At 37.8% G+C, this 26,885-nt stretch overlaps 4 protein-coding genes across 5 annotated transcripts; 1 reads left to right on the top strand and 3 right to left on the bottom strand.

The window, feature by feature from the left end:
* Positions 1-482: 482 nt before the first annotated feature.
* Positions 483-3,110, bottom strand: rplp1 (ribosomal protein, large, P1). Its single transcript, XM_053613350.1, has 4 exons — positions 2,891-3,110; positions 2,393-2,467; positions 772-883; positions 483-595 (listed from the first exon to the last, which is right to left on the bottom strand). Exons 1-4 carry the CDS (start codon positions 2,960-2,962, stop codon positions 513-515), a joined length of 342 nt encoding a protein of 113 aa, XP_053469325.1. The 5' UTR covers positions 2,963-3,110; the 3' UTR covers positions 483-512.
* Positions 3,111-4,278: 1,168 nt separating this feature from the next.
* clptm1l (CLPTM1 like) lies at positions 4,279-15,362 on the bottom strand. Of its 2 annotated transcripts, none has more exons than XM_053613265.1 (17): positions 14,816-15,362; positions 14,594-14,688; positions 13,687-13,876; positions 13,418-13,566; positions 11,901-11,979; positions 11,698-11,815; positions 9,398-9,492; positions 9,203-9,287; positions 8,995-9,098; positions 8,703-8,768; positions 8,540-8,590; positions 8,338-8,420; positions 7,989-8,023; positions 7,403-7,458; positions 7,086-7,130; positions 5,460-5,575; positions 4,279-5,370 (listed from the first exon to the last, which is right to left on the bottom strand). In XM_053613265.1, the coding sequence occupies exons 1-17, from the start codon at positions 14,978-14,980 to the stop codon at positions 5,286-5,288; spliced, it is 1,617 nt and encodes a 538-aa protein (XP_053469240.1). In that variant the 5' UTR covers positions 14,981-15,362; the 3' UTR covers positions 4,279-5,285. The 2 variants fall into 2 exon arrangements, with proteins under 2 accessions (XP_053469240.1, XP_053469241.1); XM_053613266.1 differs by having other exon boundaries at positions 13,418-13,563.
* A 1,234-nt stretch (positions 15,363-16,596) lies between these two features.
* On the top strand, positions 16,597-21,433 carry snrpd1 (small nuclear ribonucleoprotein D1 polypeptide). The gene is made up of 4 exons (XM_053613376.1): positions 16,597-16,738; positions 18,016-18,092; positions 19,035-19,226; positions 21,118-21,433. The coding sequence occupies exons 1-4, from the start codon at positions 16,725-16,727 to the stop codon at positions 21,192-21,194; spliced, it is 360 nt and encodes a 119-aa protein (XP_053469351.1). The 5' UTR covers positions 16,597-16,724; the 3' UTR covers positions 21,195-21,433.
* A 124-nt stretch (positions 21,434-21,557) lies between these two features.
* LOC128600714 (uncharacterized) lies at positions 21,558-24,141 on the bottom strand. The gene is made up of 2 exons (XM_053613375.1): positions 23,886-24,141; positions 21,558-23,221 (listed from the first exon to the last, which is right to left on the bottom strand). Exons 1-2 carry the CDS (start codon positions 23,917-23,919, stop codon positions 22,056-22,058), a joined length of 1,200 nt encoding a protein of 399 aa, XP_053469350.1. The 5' UTR covers positions 23,920-24,141; the 3' UTR covers positions 21,558-22,055.
* Between the last annotated feature and the right edge of the window lie 2,744 nt (positions 24,142-26,885).

Genomic DNA, 26,885 nt, shown 5'->3' with positions numbered 1-26,885 from the left:
CATGTTTGTGAAGGGCAATGATCTCTCAACTTTTTGGATCATTCTTTTGACTTAGCCATATTTCTAACATGGAGTCAAACATAACACACCCCAAGCCAGTTCAGGTATTTCAAGTACACCTGGTGCAACCAATGAAGCCCTTGATTATTTGCATCGTGTGTTTGAGACAACACGGGTTTTACACATTTGTGCTGTTGAATAATTTTGAGACTGGAGAAGAGAGAAGTTGCATTTTCAGTTGAATTTGGAGAAACCATTTGAAGCATTAATTGTTTAACTATTTCAATTGCTTCTGTTTGATTTGTTCACTGAAATCAGCTGAAAGTCTGTAAAGTGACCAACTTGAATTACGTTGAGGTTGAATAATTGATTGCAACTGTACATGAAAGTACAAATACTCCCTTTTGTGTCTTGTGAACTTTTTTTTTTTTTTTTTTAAATATACGTCAGTATATAGAGACCATTTAGAAACAAACACTCAGTCAGGTTTTCTCTTTTATTGTAAAAGCACTTTAGTCAAAGAGACCAAAGCCCATGTCATCATCAGACTCCTCAGACTCCTCCTTCTTCTCTTCCTTCTTCTCCTCTTCTTTGGCTGAAAGAGAAAACAAAAAAAAAGGATGTAAACACTGCTTATTTAATAACATGTTATGTACAATGATGTGTATGCTCATCTGTACAAAATTTCAAATTTCAGCAGACCAGACGACAAATGCACCGCACCTTATGGAAATGAAACTCAATCTGATGAATAGCGGTAAGAGTACGTACCTGGGGCGTCTCCACCAGCAGCAGGAGCAGCTCCACCAGCGACAGGAGCAGGAGCAGCACCACCAGCTCCCACGTTGCAGATCAGGCTACCGATGTCCACGCTGCTCAGAGCCTGAAACATTACACATCAACACTGCATCATCATGCTGGGTTTGTACTCAGACTGAAGAACTAGTGATATTACCCAGAAACCCTTGCTGTAATGCACAAAAGACCAACAACATTACAGGAAGACCGCTGAAAACACCTCCCTGCCTCAAGTGTTCAGACTTCACCTGAAGGCTAAGCGTAGATAGACATGACACCACTAGGATTTCATGTTCATCAGTGGGACACAGGTAGGATGATCCAGTAAGTAGTGATGAGGAATTTAACATGGTCCCAACTTCCCAACACATTTAGTACTTAAACTATAGGCTAATACAACCAAGGCTGAATTATGAGAAACAATAATTAATTAATAGCTTAGCTGGGTCTTCACGCTATGGAGTCTCTTAGTTCACCTCCTGATCCATTCTCTGTCACATCTGTTCCCCAATACAGAAATGTTTAGTTCACCCCATTTCCAGTAGTGCATGGTGTATTGCTTATGGGGCGGTCACCTGAAGAACAAATGACTAGAACCCGAAGACTCGAGAGCTGAACTAATCATTTCTGTTTCCTGTACAGACTTATGGGAATGTTGCAGCACATGCACGGTCAAAAATGAATCATACTCAGGCAACTCGTTGTTTCTGAGTCATATTAAAGATTCGTTCATGAATGACATCACTACCAGTCAGGCCACAGGCTTACATGTGTAATCTCTTGTTGCAGTATATGAACTTTTACAATGTGTAAAGTGTTAGTATCACCGCCATAACCAGACTAGTTATCTAGCTAATAAATAAAGGCATTTATAATAATATACAAGCGTCCTTCAGCGGTGGAATGAACTTCCAACCTCAATCCAGACTGCAGAATCCATCACCATCTTCAAAAAAACAGCTAAAGACCCACCTCTTCTGTGAGCACTTAACCAACACCATATTACCTTTAAAAAAAAAATTAAAACTTACTCTGACTCTTACACCTCTACACTGTGCTTCTCTGTACAAGATTATAAATCTTGTACAGTAGCACTACTTGTATTGTTCTCCACTTGATCTATCACTTTGCTTGTATTTCCTACCCTATAAGTCGCTTTGGATAAAAGCATCTGCTAAATGAATAAATGTAAACATAAATAATAACAGTAAATGACTTTGCTGCTGGGAAACTGGTCCATTAGTGGCACATGTGAAGGCGGAATAAGATGGATTATGTACCATGTATAATGACAGCTCTAACATCAACCGGATACTGCACTCTATGGGATTTTACACTGGCTTCTCTGCACTTTCAGCTAACACAAGTGATTAGTTTAAAAAAAAAAAAAAAAAAAAAAAAAAAAGCCATTCTGCCTATTATTACTGTCTCCCAGATCTCACTTATTTATTTATAATACCAGAAGCCTGATGGACATCAAGTTAAAGCAACCACCATGAGGATTTTGACCAGTAGCATAAGTCTGGAAGGGATATAGTGGTCAGGAAAATCCTAAATTACTCTAGAATACTTCTTTAAATAAATAAAATCATACCTTGGCGAACAGACCGGGCCAGAAAGGCTCGATGGTCACTCCTGCAGCCTTGATCAGGGCGTTCAGCTTGTCCTCCTGAGAAACACCAACACCAGCATTAGCATCATTAGCTAACTACTAGTGTCAATTATCTTTCAATTAACAACCCAGTTTGGATATTATATTAAACAAACACACATGATAAACTCCTCTGCAGTTGCTAAGCTATTAACTTTATTTACACGCGTTGTAGGAGTTAAAACTAGCGCTAACAAACACACTTCACATGCTAATGCTAACTGGCTAGCAACTAAGCTACTGAGTTCATTTTAGGAGGCTACATGAAGCAGAAGTTACTAAACTTTCAGTTCGTCACTGTAGATGTAGAGTGATAAATATAAGATTTAATAGCAGCTAGGATCTGGAACATAACATCACGTTTTCCTGCTACACCACGTGACAGTGATGTTACCGCTAAAGATGGCGGCGCGCTGCCCGGAGCTCAGACTGAACACATACCGTGACGGTAACTTCATCATCATGGAGGATGAGAGCGGCGTAAATACAGGCGAGCTCGGAGACAGAGGCCATTGTACTTTCACTTTAACACAGTTCAGGATCTGGATGCCTAATTTTGACGGTGCTAGTCGCCGGATTCAAAGGCCTTAGCTTCGCTAGAAGAACCGAGCACCTTTAGGCACGTTCTCGTCTTCTGTACAGAGCGGAAAGGGACTGAACAGAGGCGGGCCATCACCTTATATACTCCTATACGTCACTTCGTGGGCGGGGAGAACATGGAGGCGTGGTCTTTAGACGTCAATCTAGAATGGTAGCTTTTACTGTATGTGTGCCTTTAATGCTAGGTATAACATTAAATAAGTTATTAATAAATAACCGTTTGCGGTTATATTTAAAATAGCTAAATTAAACATATTACCAGATTTAAATCAGGATTCCACACTCTGAAAACTTTATTATATGTACTTCCTCCAGCTTTTAAAAATTGCTCATCCTCCTATTTCTTATTAAAATGATCCAAATTAAATAACTTATTAACAAATAATTAAGAGGTAGTCGTTGGTATTATATTTAAAAAGCATGAAATTTAACCTAAGCCAGATTACACACTCTAAACAGGTTCTATACTCACATTAAAATTAAACATAACCTGTACACACCAGCACACATAAAAAAATTATCCATCCATCCATCTTCTACCGCTTACTCCTTTTCAGGGTCACGGGGAACCTGCAGCCAATCCCAGGGAGCATCGGGCACAAGGCGGGGTGCACCCTGGACAGGGTACCAATCCATCACAGGGCACAATCACATACATACTCACACACCCATTCATACACTACGGACACTTTGGAGACGCCAATCAGCCTACCATGCATGTCTTTGGACTGGGGGAGGAAACCGGAGTACCCGGAGGAAACTCGGATAGAACATGGGGAGAACATGCAAACTCGGTACACACAGGGCAGCAGCGGGAATCGAACCCCCAACCCTGGAGGTGTGAGGCGAACATGCTAAACAATATCAAAACTACTCAAGATTTTTTTTTCATTATGTAACTTTAAGTAATGATGACAACGTAACTAATTTGATTTTTTAAAAATGGCTGTGAAAAAAAAAAATTCTAGCTGAAAAAGTGAAAAATACAACTACATTTATGCTAGGTCTTCTCAACAGAAATGGAATAAAAGTATAAAAATGAAGTCTTTATAGCAATATAAATATCAGTTAATTATTAAAATCATTATTTTAGTTTGTGATGCCTGACCTACACCTAAGATGAGGACATTAGATGTGATTTATAAACTAAGGTTTTAATTATGGAAACAAACCTTTTTTATTTTTACTATGGACTTTTTTAAAATTATGAAACCACACAGATGCCAGAATTTGGTGGAGGATTTGATTTATTTCAGTGAAGATGCATAGGAACATTAGAAAATTAATATTAAAAACATACAATGCATATGCGGGTTTAGTCATGCCTCACCGTTATTATGATGACCATAACATCAGGAATGCAAGTACCTTGATGGTGATTAAGGGGGGGAAAATCCTATTGATCCCATTGTTTTCAGTTGCGATGTTTCAATCAGCTTTCGGATTTAAAAACAAAAAAGTGCCAAAAAGTGCTAATCGTTGCAATTTTAAGCTGGTAGAAATATCCTCCTTATAAACCAATGCATGGACTTCAGGAATAAATGACTAATCAATGCCCTTTAAACACTTTAGTGGAATATAGTACACAAACTCACACGCAGATCATTCTCACCCAGTACACAGAAAGATCACACTCTCCCATCAGGGCTTTCAACTAACTATCAAATCTTCTGTTCATTTGGCACAAATGTGATATATTTTTTAAAACACTATTTAATGAAAGATATCATACTTCTGCCTTCATCTGAGCGTATGTTCCTCTCGTTATAATCAGAGAAATGCCAGAAATCAAAAAAACGGTCAAATGGGATTTTGGGTCAGAAGCAGGATAACAGGGAATAGCAGGCAGATACAGTACGCATTAATAATAAGCTCTGATTTAATGCCGTGTGTGTTATTGAGCTAACTCGGCTCTATCCTGAGCAAATCAAGGACATTTTAGTCTAAACACCAAACCACACCACCTTAAGCTGACCCAGTCAGCTCAATAACATCAATTCAGCTCATTTAGTAATCACCCCTCCAGTGGAGTATCCCACTTTCATGTGAGGATTACAACATGAGGAGAACAGGACACAAACAGCAAGCACATGTAAGAGACAGAAGTCCAACTCCAAAGGGGACACCAGATCCAATCACCCATTGTGTTAACTGAACTGTGTGTCTGTGTCCTCGTCACGGTTTCAGAGCGTCCGTGTGGACGTTTCCTGCAGGTTGATTAGACGCCGGGGTCGGTTTACTCTTTGTGTGATTTTCGTTTTGGTTCCTCGTCATAAGACACGCCGTACTCATTCACCCTGGTCTTGTCCACGGGATACAGCCTGTAAGAGACAAAAAAGCGTTTTTTCCACGTGAATCTAAACTTCATTTACATTTTAATTTGCATAACTGAAGCATGAACATGGCTCACCATCGCTGATACAGGTAAATTATAAACACCGCGTCGTCCCTGAAGCAGGCCAGCCGATGAGACGTTGGCATGGTGATTATGAAGGCAAAGACGTCGTCAATAAACGTGTTGAACGCCTGAGGATATAAACATGTATAGAAAATCATTAAACAGTCCAGACATGTTTTATTAGAGGGAGATATTGCTAGGTGACCATTTTCTATCACAGCAGCTCAGACAATATATACATTTACATGCACATCGTTATTCCGATTTTAATCAAAATTTGGCAATACTCTAATTAGTACTGAGTCATGTAAACGCCACAATCCGATTACCCGAATCAGATTAAGACAATATTCTGATTCCTCAAATTCTGATTCCCACCCCTGGAATATGCCTGTTTTAATCAGAAATTTGTTGGATGTAAACACCTCATTCAGAAAATCCACTGAAAGGAGATATGTGTATGTTCAGTCCGTAAGGAATTGTGATGATAACAGATGCTTAGCTGTAGGCTAACAACAACTACATATAGAGGAATATTCCCATGCCTGTACACATAAACATCGTATTATATAGACCTTCAGTGGAATTTGATGTGTATGTAAACGTAGTAAGTAAGTCCAGCTAGAATTCAAATCACAGGTTTATATTAATGCGTTTGTTCTAATACGTTATGTTTTCTCGGTGCACCACAAAATATAAGGCTAATAAATAAATTTAACAAATGTGCTGTTATTTAACAATAAAAAAAAAAAACATCTAATACGTTTTTATTTGTGCTTTCAGCTTTCTTGGTAACATGACTTATTATCTTTAAGAGATAAATGTAACTGTAACTAAAAAGGATTTAAATAAAAAAAAAGTATGACATGCTGTTCTTTAATAAATAAAAATGTGTAAGTGTTGGTAAGTTGCTGTGGTATAAAAGGAATAAAACACTGTTCCTGGAAAACTTGAGGGTGGTAATGGTAAGATCACACATCACACCCTGTAGTTAACTCTTTTCTTATAACAGCATGCCCCCCGCCCCACCCATGGTTAAAAGAAAATGTACCTCTGTTTTACAATTCATCAGTGATAATAATAGTTTAAAAAGAATGAAGAGCAACAAGTTTTTCTGTGACTCTGTCAATCTCTAGACCTGAGGCATAAAGGCAAAGTGTAGACATACACTTATATTTTATAACATACGCTAATATTTTTACATATGCCTATTTTATTACTATTATATTTTTATATATGTATACTGTGTTTTAGATATTATATTTTTGTTAATTATGAAACTGAAGGAGCATCTTTGAAACCTTGTACAATTAATCTGTTAGTTTAAATGTATTTCCTTGTCTTTTTCAGTTTGGCTTAAGGGAATGCAAACAAAGTGGTTCATTGTTATGGTAACAAACACTCTTATTTTTCACAAAAATGTGCTCTATGGAGAGAATTTTCACTCAAACTCCAATGGCATGTGTTTAAGTTATTTGTGTACTGAAGGCTGGAGGCTTCGTTGCTCAATAGGAATTTTTTTCCTCCTTCATGCCAGAGTGCATGTGAGTTTTAATGGTTGAGAAGCTATTATGAATATTCCTTCACATAGCCACACTGTCTACACCCTTTCAGTATTTCTTAAAGCGTATCACTTACCTTGTACATAAAGGCCTTCCAGGGCAGATGAGCCACGGATTTTAACTGTTAAAATGAAGAAAAAACATCAGACGACTGATACAGATATAAACACAGGTGCTACTGGAAACAAACACTGACATATGAAACAGCTTCTTGTACCAAATACTGAATAATCTTATAACTCAAACGCAAAATGTACTGTGTACAAAATGTAGTGTGTACTATTTACTGTTGTACTATGTACATAATGTACTGTTGTACAAAATGTACTGTTGTACTATGTACTGTGTACAAAATGTACTGTTGTACTATGTTCTGTTTCATTCGATGCTAACCTTGTAGTTCACAAAGAGCTGAGGTAGCATGAAGAGGAATCCAAAAGCATATACTCCTGTTAGGAAAAAGAGAAACGTGTTCGTTAAAATAGGGTTTCTCAAACGTTCCGCAGCCAGGAAACCCTTCAACTGTTAAAAATAAATAAATAAATAAATAAATAACAGGCCTCCACACTACAGATTTATTTTAGGATTTATTCTCATAATATTCAGCAAGTATTCAAATATTCATTGCTGAACTTTCAACTCACAGATCAATTCAGTCATTCAACTCTACAAAGATTATTTATATTACTCTTGACTTTAGTTCTTTTTGGATTTAAACTCGGTCAAGCAGGCTAATAACTACATGAACTCAGTAATAAATAATAACTTTGATAAAGGTGGGTTGTGATTTCCTTTGCTGTTTCAAAACGATGTTGTGCTTCACGGACCCCACTTCCAGAGCCATTATATTACATTAAACCGTGCAATACGCCTTCAAAATCTTTCAACTTGAAAATGTTATGATTTACACATGAAATGATAACTTCCATAAGCGTGTAATGAGATGCAGGATAATCTCAGTGCATCATTACAAACGTACCATTGACTAAACTGTTGATCAGCCAGGAGTACCAACTGTTAACAAGACAAAACATTCAGAGTTAAACCCAAGAGAAAGGAGTGAAGCTGCTAAACATGTTCATCCTACAGGAGGTGCCAATATTGCTAACAAGAAAATCCTAGCAGACAGACAGACAGACATAAAAAAACAAACAGACTTTTATGACAAAAATCCCATTTTTGGTGCATTTCGGTCGCTGAGACAGCTAATGTGCACCAAGCAAGAGAAAGAAAACAGCGAGGTAATAGTCTTGTCTATTCATGAAAAGTGACCATAAATGTTAGCACCTCTGAGCATATCAGCAGCAATGCTAAAGAAAGCACTGTACCTTTTATACTTCACAAATACAAGTGCATAAATGGCTCCACCCAGACACAGTGGATACAGCACGTAGGACAGATATTTCATCGCCTGTGAAGAACAACCAACATACACAACAACACAATGAGCTCTAAAAAAAAAAAAAAAACACCAAACATTTAACATATTACATCTGGCACACCTACAACTCTGAGCGAATCACTTCTTACCAAACTGTCATATTCCTCCGTCCTTCTCTCGGATTCGTCGGATTTGCCGAACTGAAAGACGAATTTTGATATCGATTATAAAAGGCAGATAGTTCGATCTGAAAAGAAGCTTTGTGGACGAACATCGTGTGCATGTGCCGCAGAGATAAATCTACACTCTCACCATGAAAGTCGGAGTAAGCCCCTTCCAGAAAATGTAGATTTTGAAAGCTTTCTTCACTTTCCACACCTGTAAAAGCAAACAAAAGATACTAAAGGTGAAAAATGTTCACTGTATTAGAATCGCTTCATGCTTGATCATGCACCTTATTAGCCTTTCTTCAGGAATAAAACATCTAAATGCATTCTACATCAGCAACTGTCAGACATAGGATTTAGGAGAAATCTGTGTACTTATTTTTTGCCAAACTGTTTAAAAAAAAAAGTATTAGTGTTGCAGTGTTGTTTGGAGGTACCTCGATCAGAGATCCTACTCCAGCAGGGATGAGTACCAGCAGGCTCGTCTGTTCATCAAGCAGGTAGAGGAAAATCACTAGGGTGCTGAAACACCTCCACAGCACTGGGAAAGCACACAGTCATATTAACGTCAGTGCCACTAAAGCGTGCTCTACACTACAGGACAACTTCACTTAAAAATAAATAAAAAGTAAGTAACTGTGTCACCTGCTTTGCTGGACATTCCCACCATGCTCTTCTTCTGCTTCCAAAAGCTGATATCATTTTTAAACGCCAGGAAGTCAAATAAGAGCTGAGAAGTACATCGATGTATAAATGCGTCGCAGTAAAAAAAAAACCTACTTTTCTTTCGATGACTTAAAAGAGACCTTCAAGCGGAAGACGCGTTCTAAATCTACTTACATGAAAGGCAGCGACGAAGAAGGTCAGGGCGAGGAAGTAGAGATTGGTGTCCACAAATATGCCCTTGATTTCATCTGCATCCTTTTCAGTAAAGCCTACAACAGCAAAATGTTTCAATAATTGCAGTTTGAACTGTTGTGATTATAACATTTGTTATAACAGGTCTATGGTGCGAATGGAAATCATTAATAACCACCACGGTTATATAGATTTTTTTATACTTGTTCATTCATCTTCAGTAACTGCTCTATCCTGGTCAGGGTTGTGAAGGATCCGGAGTGTATCCTGGGAACACTGAGTGTGAGGCAGGGACACACTCTGGATGGGACACCAGTATATCACAGAGTACCGTACACACACACACACACACACACACTCATTCACACCTAGGGGCAGCTTAGTGTAGCCACTCCGTCTATTGCCATGTTTATATTTGTGGGAGGAAACCAGAGAACCCTGAGGAAATCCATGCACATGCACAGAGACTCCACACAGACAATAACCTGAGCTCAGGCTCAAACCGGGGACCCTGGAGCTGTAAGCTGTATTTAATATCTCTAAACCTAATTGATTGGTCACTTGAAAGTAAAAAAAGGGAAAAATAACAGCAACTACATTAACTTCTTTTCAGTCCATACAGGATTTTGAGGAGTTGTGTGTGTGGTTTTTTTTTTGTAATCGTTACAGCGAAACATGATTTTTCTGCGGCTTTTTATTTTTATTTTACGATGCAAGTTGCAGAGTTTTTTGTGCTTTTTTTTGCGGAAAACTATTTGAATTGGCGAAATCGCAATTGCACAAAATTGTAAAGGAGACTTTTTAGCTGTACTCGTGTTCGATGCACGTGAATCGAAGAGGGCTTTGGCTGAATGACGTCACATGACGCGTCTTGACCCAAATCTGTGGAAAATCTGCAATGCTTTTGAAAAATTACAAGCTCTTCAGAATATTGCAGCATTTGCTTGATACTGTGTTCATTTCTGCAATCACAAAATCGTGAAATCCTGGAGGGACTGTCTTTATTCATCCTTATTGGAGGATTTTCATTTCCTAATCTAAAGCTGATTAACTTCAAAACCAGTAAGTAATGTCAACTTGAACACAACTGTTCGTATAACACAATATGTTTTAATTCTACATTTAACCACAGTGCAACTTGTCTTTTTTCTTAATATTTTTTACATATTTAAAAAGCCGGATTTATGGACTTTTTATGGAGTTTAGTAAAAACATACTATGTTGCAGTTATAACATGATTATTATTATTTTAATTTTTTTTCACTGAAAGGGGATGGTCAAATCTTCAATAAAACCTGCTTTTGCCTATAAAAGGTGTTTACAGGCTCCTAAGTGGCGTAACAGAAAAGCGTTCACCCTTTCGTAGGGAGATCAACGCTCCTCTTTCAATCACACTGACACTAGACAAGCGTGTATCACTTTGCTTTGCTGTGATGCAGCATGAACAGATGTGGTTGGCTGGCTTCAGGTGTCTCAGAGGAAGCATGTGTTAGCCGTCACCCTCTCCGTATTGGTTGATAATAGGGGAGAGCTGGCTGGGAGTTGGGAATCGAATCTCGAGCAATTTTGGTTTGCTATTTTCATGTCACCATGTCGACAGTTTGCAAGCTACTACACGTACAGCATCGATAAAACAGAAGCATGTAGAATTGAAAGATTTCTTCCATATTTTCTTTCTCCACACGAGGTACTATGACACTGTACCCAACCTACTAAAAGCTATCGTTGGCTTTATCTTTGCTATAAAACACACAAATCCGCTTTTATATGAGCGACGCTTAGTAGATCCTACTCAGCGTGGCTCAAGGTCCCTTTCCAGAACCTTTACACTATCTGTCCCTCAGTGGAGGAATGCACTTCCAACCTCAATCTGGACCACAGAATCTGTCACTATCTTCAAAAAACACGTAACTAACCCCTTAAAAAAACATACAACACCTTACTCTGGCTCTTACACGTCTACTCTGCGCACTTTGCTTTTTCAAGAACTCAATTAAAAGATCTTGTATAGTAGCACTACTTGTATTGTTCTCCGCTTGATATATCGCTTTACTTGTATTTCCTCATCTGTAAGTCGCTTTGGATAAAAGCGTCCGCTAAACGAATAACTGTAAATGAAAATCCAAACATTAAAACCAAAGCCATGCTTGCAAGCATAATCCAAAACCAAACTATGTCCAAATGGAAGCCAACATTCGGCACACCTAAGCTCTCCATGTGACATTATGTAACCACGATCGTTATCTCATGACGCACAGCTAAGAACCTGTTTTGTTGCTCACCGAACTGCTGCAGCGAGTACACGGCATCCTGCATGTGGATCCAGAAGCGCAGCTTTCCCAGAGTGATGGTGTCGTATGAAATAGTGAGAGACAGCTCAGTGCTGCTGCTGTTGATCTCCTGAAAGACACGTAAACGTGACACGCTGGATGTCTACAAACACACGATGAGATCAATCTCCCATTGTAATCAGTGAATTTCATACCACTAAATCTTTCACTCGGTTACTCAGCTCATCTATAAACAGCAGAGGCAGGTACACAAACTTCTTCCCACTCTGGTACCTAAAAACCAGACAGGAAATAAGGAAAAGTTCTGTAAAAACAGCAGTACATCAGAGTGAGTGTGTGTGTGTGTGTGTGTGTGTGTGTGTGTGTGTGTGCGCTTCTGCTTACAATGGGCCTCATTCATGTTCTTTTATCCTTATTTGAGATATATATATATATATATATATATATATATATATATATATATATATTCATTTATTTTTAACATCTTGTGGAACAAAATTATTATATTTATAACATTTTACTGTATTTTGTATTGATGTGTGTTCCCAATTAACATATTAAAAAACAAAACAAAATGAAACTAATTTATCAAACTGCATATGAACAGATTTGTGTGTAAATTTTTTTGTATGAGCATTTACACAAGAAATTTTGCATTCATGAAAATTATGCTTAAATTAGTTATGTATTTCAATGACACAAACAAATATATTTTTAAACCTGTCGTTTCATATTAATGCCATTAAAGACATGTTAAATATTTTTTAAAAAGACAAAAATCCAAATGCATTAAGACAAATAAGACTTGTATTTCAATGAAGAAGAAACGTTGGTGTATAAAAGAAGGGCAGGGCGGTCTGTGCAGATGGTAGCTGTAAGCCGAGGTGGTGCAAATGGCAGAACTGACCATAAGATCCTGTGCTATTCCTGTCCAATTTTCGTCTGTGCTTGGATTTCTTGCTACTGGCACGTTTCAAACAGAGACACATTAAGCATCCGATCTGGTATGTCTGGTACGCAAACATCAGGCGTGTTCCCAACTACATCAGAGCACATTCCTCCACTAGCCCTAAATGAAAACCCCAGTTACGACGCAGTTACAAGGCAGTTACCGCAGGTCAGCACCTCGTTATGCATCTATAAACCAAAGGTTTCTGGCTTAAACGAGAACCTCACCATCCATTTAACGTACACACTTTAGCAAGCTTTATTTTCAGCTTTTAAAATCTTGCAGCGAGTGGCATATGAAGCAAATCAGCATTTCCGAAACTTTTGTAAATCCGACGGAAATTTTTAGTTTGGTTTTGGCTTACACACAACTTTACTAAGAGACAAATGAGGCCCAATGTACAAGTCTCATAATTTGAGTATGATAAGAAGGAAATACAATAAGAAAGAAAGAAAGACAGAAAGAAAGCAAAACAGAAAGCCATGCTTCAGCGTCCCTGGAGCGGAGACGGTTAAGTGGCTTGCTCAAGAGTTCAACAGTTGTAGCTTGGCAGTGCTGGGGTTTGAATCCAAGACTTTCTGATCAAATAACCCCGAGCCTTTACCCACTGAGCCACCACTGCACTAACATAGTGCTGAACTTATACTATCAGAAATTAAGCAGTAGAGAATTTAGCGATTTAAAGAATTCACAAGGGTCAGATTAAGCTCACATCTCATCTCATCTACGTATGAAAGTGTACTTGAGGAAGCTCACACTCACACTCTCATATAGCGATGCACGTCACTCGGTATGGCCTCTCGGTCGAACAGGAAGTTCTCGGCCACGATGTTCAGCGTGAGACGGGAGCGCCAATGAGACACGGGCCGGTCCACTTCTCCATCACCCCCCGGGGTTCTCTGCTCCTGCTGCTGAGATTCATAAACAGTCACAATTTGGTGGCTGCACAAAGTCTTACAGAAAAAGTTTCTGCTAATATCCGCTAATAAACACAAACATCGCTCTCATTAGTTATGGAAAGAGCGTCTCACCCGGGGCAGCTCCTGGCCAGTGATCAAGCTGACCTCCGGGGGTTTGGGCAACATGTACGTGGTGAGCTGTGTGACCAGATGCACTTGGCGTGGGTCCTGCCACGGAGACATTCCTGCCTGATGGACAAACACCATGCCGTATAGCGTCCCATTCTGCCGTGTCTTCTTGGGCAGGGACACGTTTATTAACCTTTAGAGAGAGAAACAAAAAACACCTCATCACTCAAGTCTTATCGAGAGATATTTGTTCAATACAGGCTAATAGGGAGATCTACAAGATGGTGGGCGTGTTCCCGAAACAATTATCATTCTATTTTTGTATAACTACTCCTGGTTAGTTTCACACAACTGTTATAAGTGTTATTTGTTGTTATGTCCTGTGTCTGAATGTTGTTTATGTTAATTATTGTGCTGCCTTCTTGGCCAGGGCTCACTTGTAAAAGATTTTTGTCTCAGGTGCGACCATCACGGTAACATGACTGTTAAATAAAGACAAATATAAAATCAATAGAACAACATTCAGAAGACTTTCCGGTTTCTCACTAACATGTCAAGCTGTGTTTCTTGTCTTATTCACTCCATGGAAGAGAGGAAAAAAGTTGGAGGGTCGTGATAAAGCGAAAGTTTATAGATTTTTTTTTTTTTTTTAAAGTGTAATCAATGACAAATTGCTGTCGGACAAGAGAAATGATTTCATCTCAAATGCATGCAAGCTTTTTGAGAAAGAGTCAGGAGGATACATAAAACAAAGACGAAATATGTGACGGTCCCAGATAACTAATATATTTATTAATATTTAGTATAACCTTTAAACAAGGTGGGTTGTATATCACGAACAGTGTGTTTCCTGAAATAAACTTAAACCTACTACTTTGACAATTAATGCATGCTTGGTGAACAACTTTACCTCTCGAACTTGGTGTGCACATCAAAGTCCTCCTCCCTGTGGATGAGTGTGTGTCCTCCTTCAGCATTGGATTTCAGAGCTGTGTAGATGCTCATCTGTGTGGATCAGACGCATGAAAACACATAGGAATGAAGGACAGCAAGTCCCATGGAAGCTTGGGAACGAGATACAGCAAAGGCACGTCTGAAAGCATGGAAAAGTGAAATGGTGCATGATGCTCACCTGGAGGCGAGGTTTTCCTGCAAGATAAGGACTGATGCAGTTGTCACTTCTGGGCTTTTCACAGGGTTTTGTGTACACGATGCCGTACATCACCCAGCACGTGTGCAGCACGTAGACGATGAAGACTCCCACTATGATGGTGGTCAGAGAGGTCTTCTGGAACATGCTGCCTCTTTTACTCGGCTGTCAATATCTGACCGGATGAACAATACTGATCTGTAAAGCTACACACACATGACGTGAAACACCCGAGCCGTGTTACCCGACATGCCAGTGTTGCTGCACGCGCAGCTTGTGACACGTAGGGTTTAAGTCCTGATCCTTCAACCAGCTCTCCGACATCACCGGCTAAACACTACATATTATCCTAACAAATCCTCCTTACAATCCCCTGGAGTAATTTCACCTCCAAAATAACGCGCATAAAGTAACGGGATTCCGAATAAAAAATAGTTTTTATAATGATTTTGAAGCGTTTCTCGGTCCGGGTTTACAATCGGAGCCGTAGTTTAACTTCCGTGTTGAGGGTTTTTTTTCCGTGTTGCCAGATCTACACTTTAAAATTCCTCAAAAGTAAACCCTCCCTGCTGACATGCAATTATTTACTATTATGAAAATTAGACATTAGCATCCATTTTATTTAACACCAATATTCAATGAAAAAATTTTTTTTTCACCAACAAATATTAACATTTAACCTGGAATAAGAATCAAAATTCATACATTAAACCATCCAGCACACACAGGACGGTTCTCTAACATCGTTTCTCAAACATTAGCATTTAGTTCCGTTCTTGTTTTTTTTGTTGTTGTTGTTGTTTTTCTTTTTTTTTCTTTTAGTTTTGTTTTTCATTTGGGAACCTTTCACAATGTTCTGAGAATGTTTCATTTTGGTAAACAATACCATTTATGTGAACACAACACTCCTACTCTTATGGCTATATGACAACTAACAAGGAACTTTCGCTAAATGTTGCTTTCAGGTTTTAGTGGGGGGTTTTTGTTTGTTTGTTTGTTTGTTTTAATGAAAACTAACCTTTCAGGAGCTTTACATATTGTTATCTTTTGGGTAGTTCTCAATGTTTGCTTTTAGATTTATTGTTGTTGTTGTAAATAAAAAGTGATCTTTCAGGATCGTTTCCATAGAGTTCCCTTTTGAGACATTCTCAAGTTTGCCAAATGTTGCTTTTAGATAATTATTATTATTATATTTTTTATTTTTTTGTAACTACAAACTAACCTTTCAGGACTGTTTCTATAAAGTTTTCTTTCAGGATGTTCACAAAGCATGACAAAGGTTCATTCTAGATTGAACTTTTTTTGAAAACATGATTGCTTTTAACCCATCCCGTAATCCTGTTTTCAATTTTACTGTACACTTAAATACACATCAATCCTGTTGATCGATTATTGAAAACTCAGGTTTAAATTTCAGTTTTGGATTCATTTTAAAAGATAAAAATATAAAACCCACAAGAAAAAAAATTAACATTAGTGCTGTTTTTTTAGACCAACAGTTTACAAGCGAATTAATCCCCATGTTTTACTTATAAATTTAGTTTATTTATTGGTTTTATTGGTTTTTGTTTTGTGTGCTTAAATGTTGTTAAGACGTTTTTAATTCTTTTTAAAACATAAAATCCATCCATAATTACATTTATAGTCAACAGCTGCATGCAAATAGTAAATAATAACAACAATAAAAATGTTCCGTTTTTAATTTAAGTACAAATATGTTGATTGTCGCAAGTTGGCAACAAATCAATGACGGAAACATGAAGGGAGTGCTTCCGGGTTGTACCGGAAGCAGTTCTCTGTGTTTCCGTAGCGATTGACGAACTTCTGTCGTTTGTGCTACAATTTTTTCTTCACTTCGGTAGAGGGTTTTGTTTTGAAATCCACTGCCACCATGAAACTCGTGCGGTAAGTTGATTTTAGACTTTTAATTGAATAACATGCAGAGACTAAATGCACGAAAATGTGAATGAGTGTGGCGGATGGCGTTAGATTTTAGTTAGCGGCTAAGGGGCTAAGGAGCTAAGGAGCTAGCTGACTTTGTATTGAAGGCGGGAAGCCGCGAGGGAATGAATGAAAACAAGAGAAATATTTTATTCACTTATATACAAACGCCGTATTTAATGACTTAAAAATAACAACAGGGGATAGATGTGTGTTTATGTGCCTCTTAAAACATAAAAAATAGGCAATATGGCTGATGCTCCAGATGACTGTCCAGACTAATTCTGGCGACTTTATTCGTCTGTAAGTCAGATCATCATCTTAACGTGTTTTACCTTATTTTTAAAAAACTTACCTTGTTTTACCTAATTAACCTCATTTTAAAATCTCAAAACTCTCACTGCTCCATCACAGTCATTCATATCGGAAAGTATTAGAAGTTATAGGACTGCTGCACTACTGTGAGTGCACTATTCACTGAAAACATCTTATTTAAAGATGATTTTTAATTATTATTCCTTATATACACACACTACCAGTGAAAAGTTTTGGAGACATTGGACTGAAATGTTTGAAATCAGGGTTGTAGACAAAAATATAATTGTACCAACATATTCATTTCTTTCATTAGAAAACTAACACTTTATTTACAATTAAAGAAATCTCTGGAGATAATGCCAAGAATACATTTCTGGAAATTCTCTGCAAAAAGTGTGACTGCTTTTGAAGATGCTAAAATATAAAATAATTTTTTATTTTATTCTGGAATTTTTTTTTTTATCACAACATAATTCCCATAGCTCCATTTGTGTTACTCCAGAGTTTTGATGACTTTATTGTTACAAAATATGGAGAAAAACTAAAGACGGCGTGTGTCTTTTTTGATGGGTATTGTATGTAGACCTGCTTGAAACAGTTTAGTAAACTTTCCTGCACCTCACTGTTGAGAAAATCTGGTTTAAGGATCTGGGTTTGTTTCCAGAGCCTTTTGTGCAGCGATCTGACCATCTTCTCCAGCACATGTTCTCAGCCCAGGTCCTGGAGAACCCTGTGTCCTGTATATGAGTGTTTCCGTTCTTAACACCAGTCAGGAATGGCTGTTACTGAGCTGATTAGGTGAATCAGGAGTGTTGGAGCAATCGAACACTCGTGTTAAAATGTGGAGGACAGGACCGTGATTATGAACCTGAGGAGTATTTGTGTGAATGACAGGTTGTGTTCATTGTGTTTCCCTCCTGCAGATTTTTGATGAAATTGAGCCATGAAACGGTTACCATTGAGCTGAAGAATGGCACCCAGGTCCACGGCACAATCACAGGTATCGCAGACCGTAACTTCTCCAAGCTCTAACGCTGTATGTAAAGGTTAGGGACTTTAATTCAACTGAAAAATATTTATAATAATTTAGAGATGCACCAATGTATCGACCGATTAAAAAAAAGGCAGATGCTATATTTTCCTGCTATGGGCTATCGGCCGATGGTTTAAAAACATCCAATGATCAGGGCCGATTATATCCTGTCAATCAAAAGAGGGCGGGAAAACGCATCTGTTTCTTGCTGTGTGTAAAGATCATGTCTCTTGTGTGGAATGATGACAAAACTGCAGACTGCACTGCAGAAAAGTGAGCAGCAGTGAAGGGGGAATGTCTGTGTTGAGTTTAATTTTTTTTTTTTCTCGTGCTGAATTAAAGCGCCAGTACACCGTTGAAAGATTTAAATGAAGATGGTTGCCAAAAAAGTAGTATATATTGCACAGAAAATATATTTGTAGAGTAGTATATTTCATATGCAGTTAATATCATAAAGTTTATATTAGGCCTGTATATTACCAGTTAGATGTTAAATGATGAAGTAGAAATGTTTTTGTTTGTGGTGAGTGAATGTGAAGCCTACCAGGAGGTTTTTTTTTTTAGAATTCAATGATAATATGAATTAATAACATTCCAAAAGTTTAGAAATCTTAGTTTAATCTTCAGAATTTTGTTAATGTTAATTTGAGAAATGTGTTTTCTGTTTGAGACAAGTTACTGTGAAACAACTTGTTGAAATGGAGAGTTTTTTTTGCATTTCTTTTTAGAATTGTGGAATTAATTATTATTAATTTATAAGAAGGCATAAAAGGCAGAGCTATCGGTATCGGCCGATATCACTCTGAATAATCGGTTATCGGTACCGGCTGAGAAATTTTGTATCAGTGCATCTCTTATAAATAGTTGGTTGTAATTCATTTGTGCTGTCCCCCCCCCCCAAAAAACCAGGTGTGGATGTGAGTATGAACACTCACCTGAAAGCGGTTAAGATGACCCTGAAGAACAGAGAGCCCACTCAGCTCGAGTCCCTGAGCATCCGCGGCAACAACATCCGCTACTTCATCCTGCCTGACAGCCTTCCCCTTGACACCCTGCTGGTGGACATCGAGCCCAAAATCAAGTCGAAGAAGAGGGAGGCGGGTGAGTACCGAGATCGTGGTTACGGTTCAGGGTTTGCAACCGAACATGAGAATTATACCGTAAAGCAAACTTTGTAGCCCGATGACCCATCTGTGAATAAACTGCGACCTGTTTATGGCAATTCTTTGTGTGTTTAAAACGCACACATTTTTTCTGATTAAATATTTGGAAGGGAATCTTTATGTAGAGTTTGTATCCCGAAAAGGGTATTAGATTAGTACACATTTCCAACAGGCACTTTGTGGAGACTCGTATTTTAGTGGTAGGGCTGGGAGATGTGACACACATCACATCACAAGGCCAGCAATACAGTAGTATTGCACTACAACTGGTATAAATAACACGCTACAAACAAATGTATTGTATTTTTGTGTATATATAAATAATTTTTATTTAAATGATTAAGAAATTTTAACATTGAATTTTCTTTACAATCTATAAAAAATTAACATGTAAATGAAAGTATAAAATGTTTATATTTTGAGAGGGAGATTCGACTTTAGTGTACACGTACAGAGACGATGAAATGCAGAAATGCAAATAGCAGTAAATATGACGTTATTTAAAAATAAGTAAAGTGCAAGATTATGGACAGTTATTATTCTTATGGACACGATTATTAGCCACTTCCTTCCATATTAAGTGTTTAAAAAATTAAATGTATTAAAATATCTCAAAAGTATATTGACACTTTATCACACTATCTATTACATCATCGTACTGGCGTTCTGTAAAGCTGCTTTGTGACAATGTCCGTAGATAAAAGCGTTACACAAACGGCTCAGCACGTGTGTCGTGGTGTGTGTTGCACTGTTCTGTGCAGTCATCACTTTTACTGAATAAGAAGACGTTTAGAGCTGGGTGACATGATGATTAAATAACAGTGTCATGATAAATAATGTTAGTCCATTTCAGAGATATGTCGTGGATATCGCAAAAAACAATTTGAGCACCTTTAGAGAAGAAACTCTAGAAGTGTCTGATTTTGTGCTGAAGTTTTAAGCAATGTAAAAAAATCCTCCTTTAATTTTTGTAGATATTTAGTATAAAAAGTTAAATTAGTTCAATTAAATTATAGTATCATTAAACAAAATTTTCATTTATTTTAATTTAAGTTCAACACTTTGTTTTGCTGGCAGTTTGATCATATGATTCTTGGACATTTCTATGATATATTTTTGTCATATCGCTTGTCCCGAAGTCATTTTTCTTTTGATCTAATGCTGCTGGAAGAGGTTTAAATATTAAAATTAGGCTGTAGTATAATAATGCTAAAAAACATGGCTAATAGTTGCGATTAAATGATAAATGCTCATATTTTTTAATCCCCATACACATTCACTCAGTTGTGCCTTTCACATCTTCCTATTAGTGCAGGTCACTTCAATCTCTGTGCAAACTTTATTTCACCTTAAAGTCCCTGTGAAGTGCCTTGAAACACCCAGCATCATTTGATGTGTTGACACAATTTCCAGTGAAACAGGAAGTCAGGGTGGGACACTGTGTGGCTCCTCCCCTTTAAAAAAAGAAAAAAAAAAGCCAATTGTTCAAGAACGGCAATTTCATGAAGGTTATTTTTGTTGGGTGTGGGACACTTCGCATTCTAGAGAGCATTTGATTGGACAGAAAATCTGATGAGAAGCTGAAGTGCAAAATCGCTTATAGATATCCTTAAGTCTAACATCTTCTTCATACAAAGTCACAAAACTTTGCTTTTGATTTCATGGGGACTTTAAAGACCTGAATATAACTGTGCTGTTCTGTACGTCAATGTTTTGTTTTATTTGTGTATCTGTGTTTCTTATAAGTGTAATAAGTGCTGATTGTTTTAACTGCCCAGCTCATGGCCTGTACTGAAGCTGATTACGTTAAACTCTTGTCCTTATCACAGTGGCTGGCCGTGGACGAGGACGAGGGAGAGGACGCGGCAGAGGAAGAGGACGTGGAAGAGGTGGACCGAGGAGATGAATCACTTAAGCGCCGCTCCTTTTTCCAGTGTGTACAGGACTTTTTTTTTCCCATTTGGAAATATTGATTAATTTTTCTTTTGTACATTAAACTCAACTTTTTTGAGAAGTGCTTTTTGTCCATCAGTGATTTGATTGATGTGATGTCTCATTAAGATTTGCATGGTTCTATTTTTTTTGTTCTAGTGATATTCAAGATCAAAGTTCTGGGAATTAAAATATTAAAGGATTTTCGTTTGATTTGTGTTGCCCTGAGCAGGAAGTCTTGCTTTCATGTTTGTGTTCTCTGCAGTTGATCAAATGGAGGACTAGCTGCTTTTAATAATAAAAGGAGGAAGAAACTATGCAAATTGTAGTTGGCGAAGCGGCATACATGGCAACAAAGGTTACAGAAATAAAAATTAATTTGGTGATTGGAGCCTTTTACAATCCTAACATCGGTCTATAATTAGTTGAATATATACACACACACGGTCAGACTGATTGGATGTCAGATGAATGCAGTGCATCCAGAAAGTATTCACAGCGCTTCACTTTTTCCACATGTTATGTTACAGCCTTATTCCAAAATGGATTAAATTCATTATTTTCCTCAAAGTTCTACAAACAATATCTCATAATGACAACGTGAAAGAATCTTGTTTGAACTCTGTGCAAATTTATTCAAATAAAAAACAAAATAAGCACATGAACATAAGTATTCACAGCCTTTGCTCAATACTTTGTTGAAGCACCTTTGTCACCAATTACAGCCTCAAGTCTTTTTGAGTATGATGCTACAATCTTGGCACACCTATTTTTGTTCCAAACCTGCTCCAGAGCGTCGAGTACCCCAAATCTACTAGTTAACAACCATTCTTGGTTAATCTGAGTCGGTGTTGCATCCTGTATCTTGCTGTAGCTTTGTTTGCATGCTTTTGTGACCAGACGTTGATTCATCCGTTGAAGTGCCTACCAGATTCGACCCTGAAGCTCCACTGCTGAGACTGTATAAACTGCTGTTCCTATTAGTGGTGGCTTGCTGATGGAAAGAGGAAGAGGCCAAATCTGAAGGGTCAACCTGATTGACTATCAGATTTTCATAAGGACCAACAGGTCCGTACTGTTGCGGGCAAATCTTTAAACGGGTTTTGTTGCTGTCATTGTCACCTTCGTGAGGCAACTTAAAGTGCACTTTACGTGAGCCTGTTCTAAATCTGGACTTTGGTAGTCTGTTAACAGACTCCATATTAGTCTTATCAACATAAGGCCCTGATAATGCAAGATGTTTTACATCTGAAGAGCCAAACCGGTCTTTTTTTGCAGGCTGCTGACTGAAGGCAGTTTCTTCCTCATGGTCGTCCCAGCATCGTTTGCGTTTGGTGAGCGAAGTATTAGAGTAACGTGACTCGCTGTCTGTCTGATTTACCCTCGTATTTTCATAAGGCCCACCAGGGCCATAAAGTTGCTGGCGAATCATTGCAATGGTTTCATGGTTGTCATCATCATTGTCACCTTCCCGAGGAGACTTGAATTGCCGTTTACGTGAGCCTGTCCTAAAGCTGGACTTTTGTCGTCCATTAACAGGCTTCAGATTAGACATAATCCTTAAATGCCAAAACAGTGCAACAAGTCTGGATTCTGAAGAGCCAAGCCTGGCTTTTTTTGCAGGCTGCTGACTGAAAGCAGTTTGTTCCTCATCCTCATGGTCGTCCCGGCATCGTTTAAGATTGCCGAGCGAAGTTTTAGAGCAACGTGACCCGCTGTCTGTCTGATTTATCCTCATATTTTCATAAGGCCCACCAAGGCTATAAAGTTGCTGGCGAATCATTGCAATGGTTTCATGGTTGTCATCATCATTGTCACCTTCACGAGGAGACTTGAACTGCCGTTTACGTGAGCCTGTTCTAAAGCTGGACTTTTGTCGTTCATTAACAGGCTTCTGTAAATGCACATCTCCTTTACTTGTTTGTATGGCAAGGTTGCCAACAACATCGATGCATGGAGAACGGCACTCCTCACCATGCACGGTGCTGCAGGTGTGGCCTTCTACATGAAGGAAAGAAATAGTTGCACATTAGTAACTTCAACAAGAATTTATCTAACTCTTTATTATTCTAACTATATAAATATAATCCATAGACTGTTTCGATAGAACATGTTTTGCACATACATGTGGCTTGAGTATTCATAATCACCTTCAGATAAACCTTTGATATTTTTACACTTTATCTGACAATTTAGTGATGAAATGTTTAAAGCAGATTTTCAATGTTACACATTTGCTATATTTTTAAGCCATATTTTGTGTGTGGAACATCTCACATATACTGTATACATACGACCATGTATATAAGGTATTTATAACATTTCAAACATTTAAAACCGGGGGAACTCTGAGAGTGATTGGGGAAGAGGTAGGAGTTTCAGTTAGATCTTACCATGTATCTAAAAAATGTTCACAGAATCATTAAAAAATGAAAAATCTCTGCGAATCAGTTCTGGGACGTATCGATTGGTGTTTACATGGAACGCAAATTAAACAATATAGTCTAGTACAATCTGTGTTCATTTAGTGGTTTTTCAATTAATTAATTTAGCTAGTGCTTCATGCCCCCATCAAGCATCAACTGTGTTCACTTTAGATCAGACTTTAGACCTGATCACCAAGCCAACAATCTACAATTAAAATGAATAAGAAGATACCACATACCTGAGTTGTGCTTAGGTTGAAAAGTATCCATCATTTAATCCTCTGGAAAATCATTTGTCTCAATTTGCAAGTCTGAAAATAATTTCCAAAGATCGCAGGTAAACTTAAAAATCTACAACTTCAAAAGCTTAGAACTTTAGAACTGGTTGCTATAGTTACACTCACCGCAACTATTATGACGTCACATCGATCCTCTTGGCATCCTAAACGGAATAGTCCTATCTTCAAGGAGGCTGGAAAATGACATCTATCTATCTATCTATCTATCTATCTATGTTGTTATTCTTTTGTTAATAAACTGATGTTGTCGTATATTATTAAAAGTCATGTTTAATTGTTTTAATGGAGTTTTATTCAAAACCGGATACTTGTTAATTAGTGTTAACAATATAACATTACGATGGGAAACAGTTCAGAATTTGTTCGGTTTAGGTGTAGACTAGATTTTTATTCCATTTAATAGTAGTTTTATGACTTCTAATATGACTTATAATTATTTCTTAAATAATTATTAGTACCTATAAGCACTTTTCACTTGTGTAGCCTATATTGTGTAGGCTAAATAACGCACAAAGAGCAGAAATGGGAGAAATGGAGCACATGAAGCACGGATTTATTTATTTATTCACTTTCATATGATTAATGATGAATTTTAATTTAACCAGACACAAATACGAGCATTTATTTCAGATCAAATTACAAGCCACGACATCTTGGCATCAGGGGAGGGTTTGTGTAGCTACCTTTTGGTCTTTCTATATTCGTGTCAGTAACAGTAATAATAGTAGTAGTAGTAGTAGTAGTAGTAATAATAATAATAATAATAACAATAATAAAATGTGAATGATTATTTGATTGTGGTTTCAAAATCCAGGCAGGAGAAACAAAACAACAGCATTTTTTAATGATCAGATAGGGCCTACATTTATAAGCAACGTGTATTTCTTTTATAAATCATTTATAAATAATAATAATAATAAAAATCGTACACAAACTAAAACTGAAAGCAACGCAAAAAGGTGACGAAACGACAGCGCGCGCGACTCACTGAGTGACTCAGAGTGAATCATTTACATGCTCGACTCACTGAGTGACTCAGAGTGAATCATTTACATGCTCGACTCAGAGTGGTTCAGAGTCCCTTTCTTTTCTGGACTGCTTGCAAATAGATTATGCAGCGCCGACTGCTGGACAGCATGTTGTTGACATTTACATTAAGCACATTTATGGCATTTGGCAGACGCCCTCATCCAGAGTGATTTACACTTGAGGTCATACGCCTCAAAAGTTTACATCTGCAAAATGTTAAAAATGTGTCCCTGCATGATGTAAAAGCAAGGCTCTCCATCTTTGTCTGACGCATCGTCAGTCAGGATCAAACCTTTCCCATCGGCAAACAGTTCAAAAGCATTTAGCCACCTTGACCATCGTGGACCGAATGTGGCTGGATCGCTAGCAGTCAATCTTGGGAATGGCACCATCCATCTTTAACACATGCTTTCTATCTCAGACTAAACTTTACAATTAGCCTAGCTAAAATAAACTCGTCAGAGTGACGCACACCTAAAGCTGGGTTCACACTTTACGATTTTGGACTCGATGTGGTCATCTGAGATAAATTTTGCGAATCCTAAAAGATTCCTATAATCCTAGGCCAAAATCTGTAGTCTTTGATCGCTAGTTTGATGCGTTCCCTGACAGCCGATTAATGGCCGTTGAGATCAAATTTTTCCTCCGATTAAATTCTGGCAGAGTCAGAAGATTTGAGTATGTGTATGAGTATTCCTGTAGTGTGACTTCTCTTACTCCGTAAAAAATCCTACAGTGTGACATGGTTTACAGCGGGGATCATGTTCGTACAGTCTGACAAGCAACAGTCGCAAAGGACTAGTAAAAATCACAGTGTGCACCTGGCTTAACTCACTTTCAGATTTAACTACCGAATGAGTATTTGTTATATCCTCACTCATGCCATTGTTGTAACCTCACACTTTATCTTAGGTCGAACCACACAGACACCCGATCACCCGATCTCGTCATCCATCTTTATTCCGCTACCTTTCGTCATGACATCACATCAATACATAACATTCAGGATGACATTTTTATTTCATTTAAAACCAAAGAAATTAATCTTTTGACATAACACAATATAGACAGCTGCTTGATTATAGTTCTGGTTCTCTCTTACCTCACATGAGAAACCTTCTGGTGCATGCGCAAATAAATTTTGCGCAAAGTTAATTTGATAGAAATGAACACAAATTGTTCTCTGAAAAGCTTTTGTTAGGGTGACCACACGTCCTCTTTTCCCCGGACATGTCCTCTTTTTCGGACCTTAAATAAGCATCCAGCTGGGATTTCTAAAATTGAGGAAATGTCCAGGATTCAGCTTTAGTTTCATTATGATGTGCTTATGGTCAGGCTTGGGGAGTAACAGAATACGTGTGTTACGTAATCAAGATACAACAAAATTGGTAACTTTAATTACTAATGAAGAAAAATTGACTGGATGTGTGCAAGGCATATGACAACGACACAGAATGTGTTTTGAGCAGAATGCATCTAGTTGAGACATTGCTTGTCCTACCAATTTTGACTGCTCAGTGTGAATGTGGCTTTTCAGCTCAAAACAGGATCAAATCAAAGGTATGCAATTCAACCTTGGAAAACTTGATCAGGATCAGCACAGAGGGCCCATCACCTGATCAGTTTGATCCTGAACACTGGCTTTCTGCAAAACAGTGATGCTGACATAATTACGGTGAGTGACAAATTATTTTAAAAACAATTATGATTATGAAAAGGTCTTTAAAGGGAGAAAAAAACCTCCATTCAATTTAGTCCATTCATTTTACCTCATACTGTAGCTCCCCTCTACTACAATATGGCATAGCTTCAGAAAACAGATGTTCTGAGGCTACTGGACAACATAAAAAAAAAGATTACTTTCCCATTACAATTTGAGAACCGTAATTACATTGTCTAAACTATTCAATT

This window comes from Ictalurus furcatus, chromosome 24, assembly GCF_023375685.1.
Source record: "Ictalurus furcatus strain D&B chromosome 24, Billie_1.0, whole genome shotgun sequence".
NCBI lineage: Eukaryota > Metazoa > Chordata > Actinopteri > Siluriformes > Ictaluridae > Ictalurus > Ictalurus furcatus.
The sequence above is the reverse complement of the archived record's forward strand: the minus strand, read 5'-3'. Positions and strand labels throughout refer to the sequence as shown.

Excerpts from the sequence above, each read along its gene's own strand:
- rplp1 (XM_053613350.1), bottom strand. The coding sequence starts at position 2,962 with ATGGCCTCTGTCTCCGAGCTCGCCTGTATTTACGCCGCTCTCATCCTC. Across the intron at positions 2,468-2,890 it reads ATGATGAAGTTACCGTCACG|GAGGACAAGCTGAACGCCCT; the intron begins GTATGTGTTCAG and ends GGTGTTTCTCAG. Across the intron at positions 596-771 it reads TGCTGGTGGAGACGCCCCAG|CCAAAGAAGAGGAGAAGAAG; the intron begins GTACGTACTCTT and ends TTTCTCTTTCAG.
- clptm1l (XM_053613265.1), bottom strand. The coding sequence starts at position 14,980 with ATGTTCCAGAAGACCTCTCTGACCACCATCATAGTGGGAGTCTTCATC. Across the intron at positions 14,689-14,815 it reads CAGGAAAACCTCGCCTCCAG|ATGAGCATCTACACAGCTCT; the intron begins GTGAGCATCATG and ends TGATCCACACAG. Across the intron at positions 11,816-11,900 it reads ACCGAGTGAAAGATTTAGTG|GAGATCAACAGCAGCAGCAC; the intron begins GTATGAAATTCA and ends CGTGTCTTTCAG.
- snrpd1 (XM_053613376.1), top strand. Across the intron at positions 18,093-19,034 it reads GGTCCACGGCACAATCACAG|GTGTGGATGTGAGTATGAAC; the intron begins GTATCGCAGACC and ends CCAAAAAACCAG. Across the intron at positions 19,227-21,117 it reads GTCGAAGAAGAGGGAGGCGG|TGGCTGGCCGTGGACGAGGA; the intron begins GTGAGTACCGAG and ends TCCTTATCACAG.
- LOC128600714 (XM_053613375.1), bottom strand. The coding sequence starts at position 23,919 with ATGATGGATACTTTTCAACCTAAGCACAACTCAG. Across the intron at positions 23,222-23,885 it reads TCAACCTAAGCACAACTCAG|AAGGCCACACCTGCAGCACC; the intron begins GTATGTGGTATC and ends TCCTTCATGTAG.